Consider the following 10,564-nt stretch of genomic DNA (forward strand, 5'->3'; position numbering starts at 1 on the left):
TGTCCAATTGGCTTGTGACAAGGGGCAGTTGCCCCCCCCCCCCCCCCCCCCCCCCCCCCCCCAACAAGGTGCCTGCCATCGTTGACTCCCTAACGACACACAGATTTGAAGGTGCAAGGGGAAGAAAAGACACGAAGGTGCACACGTTCAAGGGCGCAAACCAAATATATAGAGTTAACTGACAATCAAAAAAGCACTATTTTAACTCGCTAATTATTTTTATTCATTTCTTATACACATTAAATAACGTATGTTTCATTTAATATTAGGTTTGTGTGTATTCCTTACTGCTTGTATAATTTGCTTATTGATAATTTTTTTATGTATTATGGTAACACTTTTAGCATGTTTCAATTTTTTGTGTCCCTTTCTATGATATTTAATGTGAATAAGAATTGGGTCAATTTCTTACTGCTTGTATAATTTCTCTTTGAATAATTACATAATGTATTTTGTTGGCCATTTTAAAGTTTGATATTTTATGAATTTGTGTTCACCATAGAAAAATTAAGTAGCCTAAGTATCATAGTTTCAGATCACATTTTGAATGTGTCAGTTGGTTAACCTTTTTCCTTCTCTTTTAGGAGCCCCATTCAAGTACTTCTATGTAAGGTGCCATTCCATTTTTGAAACTGTTATCAAGTACTAACAGCTACGCAAGCTGCCATTTTTAAAAAAAGTATAGCTGCCACTTCACAATCATATTCATTGTTGCATTTCATGAAATTTGTCGAACTCATTTTACCTGAAAAGAAGGGACTGTTGCACTGTTGCTTCCAGCATTTGAAGTTTTGTACAGTTTGGAATTGTAAATTGCACGTAAAGTAAACTGCACTGTTGAATTGGCTTGTTTTAAATGCAGTGATCATATTGTACAGCTTTATGGATATTATTGATGAGTTGGTAAGGTATGCTGAGAGAAGAATTTGTAAATATGCTATTTGTGGTGTCGTTGTTGGTTGCTGAAGCATTGTGCACATATATTCTGAGAATGTATAGAACTTAACCATACTAGCCAACTGATCATTTTTTGAGTACCATATTTTTAAAGTAGTTGTTTCTAACATGAATTTATATTATCATTTAAAAAATTAACCATAATTATTTTAGTAATTTTCTGAAAGTTTACATTGTAAAACTGACATATTGATCAAAAGTTGCCTACTTTTTAAACGCATTACAAATTCCACGATATTTTTTGTACCCTCTATTCAAGTGTAGATAACTTATTTTTTAATTATTTCTTTTCTACTCCTTATGAAGTCTTTGAAATAAACACATTATGAACTAATTCCGTAGAATGAAATCCATTTTTAGTGTGAAGCCTGTTCTCAGATCTTTAAAACATCTGTATTTTACAACATTTCTCCTTAAAGACTTTTAATAAGTAATTTGAAATGATTCTAGCTGAAACATCATGACCCACACCTTCCAACTTGACTGGTTTTTCCAGAGTTACACCATATTTCCCAATCTTCTGATTTTTACTAAAATCTCCTAATTTTCATAAATCTCAGCTCATTTGATCTACAATTCATTGTTTATTTACCCCTACATAAGGTTAAATTATATATTGAGTATTACTTTAATTTTTCAATTTCATGTTGCATTTAATTTTATTTTGAGCGAGAGTAAAAACTTGCTTTTTGCCCCTAAACGACAACGAATAATGCAATACACCATTGCATCACTCATCACAATAATCTCCTGGATTATTTTCTGGGAGTGTCAGCAGGTATGTCATAACCTTTACCATCATAAAAGGTGCAATGCATTTCAGGCCTTTTAATTTTTTATTATTGAAGTAATGAAGCCCACAATGAATGATAAAACCTTTCTGCATGAAAAAATTGATGCTCCTTTATATCCCTCCTGCAATATATATATATATATATATATATATATATATATATATATATATATATATATATATATATATATATATATATATATATATATGTGCTTCTATAACAGAATCAAATATTTCTACACATATGAAAAAATTCCAACTTACTTTAATGCACTTCTATAACAAATGACAATGCCTAGTACATACTTTTTAATAGATTATACTTAATAACTTGAAGTTATGCAAAAGTTTTTAGTGTCCTTTCAAAACTGTTTATTGATATTTTTGAAAATCCAACTGATAAATTTAATTTGTGGAAAATGTGCATTTTGGGGAGAAAGATCATCTGATACTTTGAATGTATTTAATATGAAATATTTAGAACAAGTTCTTGATTTTGAGAATAAAAACATTAACGTTAAATGGAAGTGTATAAGGTACATGAATTCTGTAATTTGTTTCCTTTATTTTGATTATGACAAAATAAAAAGAAAAGAAGAAGAAAAACATTCAAAAAAGGAAAATGGGTTTCTCTCGAAAAGATCTAAAATCTAGGCTGGATTCTAAAAAAAAATGTATCATTCTGACTCCTCTGAATTGCCGTGAGCACTCATGCCTCAATTACACAACAGGATTGGGTTTAAAGTAGGAAATGTGACGTCAATCCGAAGCAGAGTTACCCATTCTTTTCCATAATATTGCCCTTATACTATTTGTTAGTAGAATCAGTTTCTACAGAAATGTAGTCACTGATTCTACTAATTCAAATTCAAACTAACTGATTCTACTTTGCAAAAAATATATGCCATCTTTCCCAAAAGTATTACAATAGTTGTAAGAATTATTTTTGAGCTAAAATATTCAATAATAGATTGTTGACAATAATATACATATGTAGATGCAAAACTTGAAAAATTTAAGAAGCTTGAAATTGTTTTTGCATCTGCCAAACTACAGTTTGTGTTGCAGTTAAAAAGTGACTCAGCAACTTTGTTATATATTTTATAGTTTAATCAATAAAAATCAAATTTCAGTTCAGATCAAATACTGAGAACACATACATGTTTCCATGAATTAAATGGTGTAAAATAAAGCCATTTTCAATATTAGTGGGAAGTTAATGAATTTTAGATGTCTTTGCACTTTTTTGCACAAATTTGGGATTTCTTGTATGCATTATGAAATTTCCTTAGTGCATCATGCCTATAAAAACAATTAGAAGTCTGTAAGTGGTCAATCTTTTTCAGTTCTCATAATATTTAGTGCTGCAATCATTTCTTGTAGCATTAAATTATGTTAGTGGTTACTTCTTATGTTGCTGTTATTGCTTAAGAGAAGTTATTGAAGATTTTTTATTTTGCCTTTTCCTTTTTTTTAAACTCATTCTTTAGCAAATGGTTAAAAAAAATGCTACCTTGAATCACATAATAAACGTTCTTACTTGCTCATGGTAAGTATTATTGAAAGTAATGCAAATGTGTAATTTGTTAATTATAAAGTATTATTTAGTTCATGGTTTAAATAGCTACATTATGGCAAATTATTTTGCAAAGAACATCGTGGATAAAATTGTGCTTTTATGCTTGCATTAAATTGTATTTAACATGATTATTAGAAGAAAACATACACCAAATATGCTTGACTTATTTATGCTAGATTTTTCTTCTTTTTTAAAATTATAGCTTTTCTTTTCATATTTCAAGTTTTAATGAATAAAAAATTACTATTGAAGTTATATTGCACCCTTTTACTAATAACCTAATTCCTAAAACAATTTCAAATTTCCTCAAGATTTTTTGGTTGTAATATACCATGCGTAGTGTTTTTTTTTTTTTTTTTAATTCTGTGTGACTATAACTGCTCATTTTTAAAAATCTACACTGGCTGTAACTTCAAAATTTTCCAATATTGAATCAAAATTTTCTTTACTACACTGTGACATACATTGGTGCTCAATATCATACGCTTTTATATTTCAGTGTTGAAAATTGACTCATTAATATCCCTTAAGTAATTTAAGTAAGCAGTTTAAAACAGTAGCACTACTTTTGGAACTTTTGTCTCATTCAGGATTAATTACAATTCTACATAGTTTTTTTTTTTTTTTTTTTTTTTAAAGCATTGCCTTTTTTAACATATAGAAAGGTATTTTTACAGTATTGAGTTTCGTTGTATGAATGATTTTCTTACCACCATGCACTCAATCATATATTAAATTTTTCATTGCATTTTTTATGTACTAGATCATCTGTGGAATCTAATGCAATGGTGTGGTTGAGTAGTTCCTATGAAAATTAAACATGCTTTCTAAACTGTAGATTTTTTTTATGTATCAAAATAGTTAATAAGGAAAAAAGAAAAAAAAATTAAGCAAATAGTTTGTTGAAGAATATTTTTCAATATGCAGCATAAACACCAAATTTCATGCATTTAAAATCAAATTTGGTCTTTCAAAGTTATTGATTTTAAATCTAGACTATTCTCTTGAGCAATCATTGTTATTCTGGAACCTTTTAAGTATCCTAAATATGCTAAATTTCTTTTGCTTGGTTAAACTACTTTAATCTAAAAGTATAAACAGCAAATAAGTAGGTTAAAGATTAATGTATTTTTAATGAGCGATTAAATTAGGTTTGATAAAAACTTCCTATTTTTATGCTGTTTTGCTTTATATCTCCTACTTCTCCTCATTCTCTTAAGCATTGATTTCAAATGTTCTACATTAATATTTGTTGTGGAGCAATTTTGTGTGCATCATTAACTGTGTGCTGTAACCACATTGCAGCTTGTTTTTTTTTTTTTTTTTTTCTCAAAATGAGGAAAAAAAAAATCTTAAAATCAAAATGTTTATATATCATATATAATAGAAAACTTCTTTTCTCTTTGAGTTCACTTTTTGGCTTCAGATATTTGTGATGCATTTTTTTTTTTTTTTTCATGTCTTTGTACAGTGTTCTGTAAATTGTATTGGTAATATCTGTAAATTTGATTATGTGTATAAAATGTTAATTGAATTTTAAAAGTCAATATTTTGTAGATATCGTTAATGATTGGCTAGAACATCTATTTTAAGTTTTCAAAGAAACATAATATGTGGTCTAGCAGTTTAATAACAAGCTTGTTAATATTTGTATTAGTTTGGTATGATGGCATTTTATGAAAAAGTTATCTATGCATTATCATAAAAATGTATTTTTAACACATTATTAGTATAATGGACAGCTTTTGGTCCATTATTGATACACTGCCAGGAATTTTGAACTGAGTAATTGTTCAATGCTAACTACAACACTGCCAAGAAACCAAACAATGTGATAACTGCTGCTGCAAGTAAAATGAAGCAAGACTTTCTGTAATACTTTGTGTGTCTATTGCCTTAAATTTCATTGAACAAAATGTTTTATTTATTTACATTGTGCCAAGAGCAGATGCAATAGAAATTCTGTATTTTCTGGTTAAATATAGCTTTGCATTTTTTTGTCAATATTTTCCAGTCATAATTTATTATTAATCCCTTAATATCAGTTTCTCAAACTCAGGAACATTTTGTTTGTAAACTGCATTTTAGGTAATACATTATCATGTTTAAAAAGCTATTCTTTTTTGCTTGCTTATTTTGATTTGTATATTTTCTAATGCCTTATGTGGAAAATTTTGTGTTCTTCGGTAAAGCCCATGTTAGTGAAAAACCTAAAAAAAAAGCATGTTTAATTGTTTTTTGTTCATTTTTTAATTTATACAGTGTTGTTTATATTTAAGAAACTGTGTCATAAATAAAAATTGTTTTAGGAAAATTTCTTGTACTTTTTATTTGGTTTTCATTACCTTTTGCATATTTTCAAGATATGTGTGTCACCCAGGGCAACCTGAGTGTTTTCCAGAAACCTGACATTTTTCAATCATTTTTTAAAAAAATACAAATGCTTAAAGAATTCTGAAAAAACTTACTCTTTTACTAACTCTTTGTTAGGAACTTATGAATAAAAAAATAGAGGGAACTCACTTTAGCTATGCTACATAAATTTTCATACAACGGGAGAGGGACAAAATGAGTTTCATCAAAGTTAATCAAAAATTTAACTATAGTAATAAAGAAATAACTGTTATGTGAAACAAAAAGTTTGTTAATTGCATGACAAAACAAAATCTATGTAAAACCTCCCTTAACGGACATATCCAAATAGCGATTATTTCTTCAAGTCCCACTCCTTCATATAAGGTGTTTCCATATTCACTCTGCATAGCTTTCACTTGGAATCAAGCCTTTCAAAAAATGAATTTTTCACATCTTGAATACAAATTATGTCTTCCTCAATCATGAGAATGTGTGTGCAGGCGCATGTGTGTAGGATATGGACACAACCTGTAGATTGTGCTCGCTGCAGGAGCAGCACCGGTCGAGTTGGATCCAGTCCAAAAATCAAAGGACATGGAGGCAAAAATAAAATCAAAGGACGTACGGACGCCTAAAACGGTGCAGTGAGAACAATAGTGTCTGGAGTAAAGTGGTCATAAAATGCGACTTTTTCAACTTAATTAGACAATAAATACAGGAAATTCTCAATTTGTTTTGTTGTATTTACATTACATTAATAAAGAACATGCTGTACTGAACTTTAGGAAGAAAAAAAAATATTTAAATAGCTTAACAGCATTTTCTTTTTCATGTGTGTTAATGACCTGCAGTGGGGTAAGGTGGTCATAGTTTAAAAAATTGATCTAAAACCATCATAAATAACCGTAATTTTTTTAATGCTCAACACGCCTAGTTATTTTGAAGAAATTAACTTTATTTAAACAAATTTTTGATCATCAAGTATGGTCAAAGGTTGGTTCACCAAGAATTTTAACTTTATTTCACTACTGGATTCCATCAATATCATCAGGAAATGTGTGATAATTTGCAATGTTCGTTTAGGAATAAATTAAATGTAGTGTCTGAATAATGTCTTACCTGAATAACATAAACTATTATACTGCCGTGTGCAGGTAAAGGGCAGTAACTGCAACTTTTTCATTTTTTTTGCATTTTTGTCATCTATTGTACATTATTTTTATTGTACAAGCTCGCTTATTTGGTTGCCTTTGAAAAAAATGTGAAAAAGATGTCTAATTCCAACATTTCCCCCATTGTTAGTATGGAGTCCAAAACACGTTTCTTCAAATATCTCGAAAACTCATTTCTGCAGATACTGCCGTTTACCTGCACACGGCAGTATACTCAAATAGAGTTCCGAAAAAATATCACTTTATTAAAAAACAAAAGGAGAAAAAATGATTGTGTTTTATCCATGTATTCAAAGTATGCAAAATACTTCTAGTTCTAAGTTTCTATTTTTTACTGATATTCAACAGATGATTTTTTTTTTTTTTTTTTTTTTTTTTTTTTGAGAGAGAGAGAGAGAGGAAGGGGGTGGCATAAATTATTCTATTAGAATAAAGTGAAAGCTGTGGTTGCAAAAACAGTTCTATGGTTTTTTTTTCAAATATTATTGGATTACAATGTAATTGATATGCTATATCAAATTTAAACTCAAGTTGTATTTAATTCAGTTTACCTTAAAAACAGTAAATGGTTAGTAAACTGAATATTTAACTAATATCTGCCTTATAAGTGTAGCTTAAATGACTTTAGATGAAGAATATATGTTAAGCTTAACTAATGACTACTTTACCCCACCTGACTCAAGTTGCTCTAAAATACACTGGCCTCAAAAAGTTAAGGTACAACATGTTTTTTGTAGTTCACCATTAAACAATGGCAGTAACAATAAAATGCATAGTTTGCATGAATGAATAATAACAAACTTCAAATAATAACAACCATTTATGAAAAAACAATAGCTGCTACTTTTATGTTATTGAAAAGTACATATCTTTATGAGTGAGAAAAAAATATGCAAATATCAAGCTTTCGTACGTTTGTGTGTAAGTTGTGTTGATTTTCAACTTTTGCTGGCAGTTTCGGTGACAATAGTCAATAGAGCTTAGATAATGTCTCAGAGACGTCGTTTTCTCGGTTCGTTGACGTGGAAGTCAGTTGGATGGATGGAAATGGAATTGTCTCTGGCTGATGCTGCTAGATGTCTCAATGTGTCTCGTAGTATTGTTCAGCGACTTTGGGATCAATACCAATCAGAAGATTCGGTGTCCAGAAGACCTGTTCCAGGCCGACCATGAGCTACAACGCCTGTAGAAGATTGTTTTCTAGTTCTTTCGACCCGAAGGAGAAGAACCACTACTGTGCTGCAGCTCGTTGCAGACCACTTTGTAGCATCAGGAAGAAGATTCTCTGCTACTAAGATGCGAAATCGTCTTCACGATGCAGGACGATCTGTTGTGTGTGTTCCGCTCAACGGACCACAGTTAACGATCTGCTTATGCTGTGCAAGAGAACATGTTTCCTGGACCCAGCAGCAATGGGCTTCTGTGCTGTTTGCAGACGAGTCCAGATTTATATTGGAGAGTGATTCAGGGAATCGACTGATTTGAAGGGAGCAGCGAGCGCATTTGATACCTTCAATCCAACACTGTTGAAAGGCACAGTTATAGAGGTGGTGGAATCATGGTTTGGGCAGGGATATCACTCGGTGGTCACACTGACCTTCATGTGTTCCATGGAGGAACTCTGACTGGTCTGAAATATCGGGATTATATCCTTGATCTATATAACCTCCCATATGCTGGTGCTATTGGTAATGACTTCATTTTGATGGATGGTAATGCACGACCTCGCTGAGCTCAGATTGTTGAGAAGTATCTTGAGGACCACGGTTTGGGACGAATTGGAATGGCAAGCTCGATCTCCAGATCTGAATCCGATAGAACATCTTTGGGACTATCTTTGCAGACAGGGCGCTGCTTTAAATCATACTCCAATGTCGTTAGATGAGCTGGAACAAGGCTTACTCTGTGAATACTCTTCACTTCATATTCCGCTGTCTGACAACTTAATAAACAGCATGGAAAATCCATGCCGCCAATGCATTCAATTTGGGGGGGGGGGGAGTGAGTCCTTATTAGACTTTTAACACTATTTTATTAGCTTCACTTGTATGTTTGTGAGTAACTCTCCTTTGGACTAAGAGCTAGTGGCTTTTTACTGTTAGTACATTCCACATTTTTTATGAGCTTTCGTGGCTGAGTAGTCTAACGCACGGGTCTTCGCTGACGTCCACTTCCGGGAATCATTGGGGGTGCGTTCTAATTCCATCTACACCGAAATTAAATTTATAATCTTGCAACTCAATTGAGTTATCACGGAACGCGGGAGAGTCCCGGCCGCCCAGAAAACCAAACGTCAGCAGCCAACAAAAGCAAATCCACCGCCAAGAAAGACGAAAGAAAAAATGCGACTAAGGAACAGTTTACATGACAGAACAAGTTGGGGTTTTCACCCCTCTGTATATCAGCCCCATGAAGACCCACGGAGTTGATTTTTGGTATACTCAATCTCTAGTGGACCCTGACGACATAAACCGAACTGAGACGTAGCTAGAACTTTGTTAAGGGGGGGGGGGGGGTCCAAGGTTGCACGAACTTCAAAAGAGGAGCCATGCTAAAGCAGAATTAGTAGCTAATAATTACACCAGATAAGATAAATCCAATTAAAACTGATTATTAAAATATGATAATTAACTAAAATGAATTAAATAATTGAAATTAATAGTCATTAGTTAAAATTAGTTGACAAAAATTTTATGTTAAGTGGTAAATTAATTATTGTCAGTTTGTAAATTAACATTAAACTGAAAGTTATCATATACAAAGTTTCCAAATATGGGTGAACCTCTGTCCTCCTGAAAATGAGTGATATATTTTCTATTAGTAAAAAGGGCACAATAAAAGAAAAACGGAAAACGAAAACTGTTCTAGAAATTACTTGGAAAATGCATGCGATAATTTAATAAAATATTAAAGCTTTGTAAAATATTTCAACAAAATATGTACATTTGTACTAAAGCCATTTTATTTGAAAACTAGAAAGTCATCCGTCAAGGCATGACGGGTGAAAATTGCTTCAACTCTTCTTTATTTGAACGAAGCAATTGCCTGTTTGGTGATATTTTGACAGTTGAAATTTTAACTCTAACACCAGTGGATTAACCCTAAACTGCAGTAGATAGCGTTCATTGTTTTCGTTTATTCATTCCTCTGAGATGACACAGTCTTACCAATAAAACTGTTAAGTTACCGGATTGAGTTCAGCCTTGTCATTGTCGCAATAAAGCCTTTCCCTGCATGTTAAACATTACCAAAACATATTATCAAATTACATATCATGCCGTGGCGCGAATTCATTGTTGAAACACGCGGGTTACTCGATCACCGCCATTATTTATATGAGGATAAATAAATCTATATCTATAGAGTCGAATGTATAACTATATGAATGTTACATAACGTAACCCTGTCCGATTTGAACAACATTTCAGGCAAAATCCCACTCTCTCTCAACGAAAATATTAACAAAGTTTCATTTAAAAAGCTTGAATTATTTTTTATTTATTTACATTTATAATATTCTTTTGAAAATGCGAAATAGAATGATATTTCCAATCTTATCCGTTTCCTAAGTATCATTCCTAATCATCAATTAAAAGCTTGAACAAACTATTAATTCTCTGAGGGACGGAGGCTTCCTTTGATGCAACCATTTATATATATATATATATATATATATATATATATATATATATATATATATATATATAT

At 31.4% G+C, this 10,564-nt stretch overlaps 1 protein-coding gene across 1 annotated transcript in view; it reads left to right on the forward strand.

The window, feature by feature from the left end:
* Positions 1-746, forward strand: part of LOC129218876 (lysine-specific demethylase 6A-like) — a 72,677-nt gene extending 71,931 nt beyond the window's left edge. The window contains exon 21 of the mRNA XM_054853197.1: positions 585-746. Within this exon, the coding sequence (XP_054709172.1) occupies positions 585-611 (27 nt within the window). The 3' untranslated portion in view covers positions 612-746. The remainder of the gene's footprint in view (positions 1-584) is intronic.
* The last annotated feature ends 9,818 nt before the right edge of the window (positions 747-10,564 follow it).

The sequence above is a fragment of the Uloborus diversus genome, chromosome 3 (assembly GCF_026930045.1).
Source record: "Uloborus diversus isolate 005 chromosome 3, Udiv.v.3.1, whole genome shotgun sequence".
NCBI lineage: Eukaryota > Metazoa > Arthropoda > Arachnida > Araneae > Uloboridae > Uloborus > Uloborus diversus.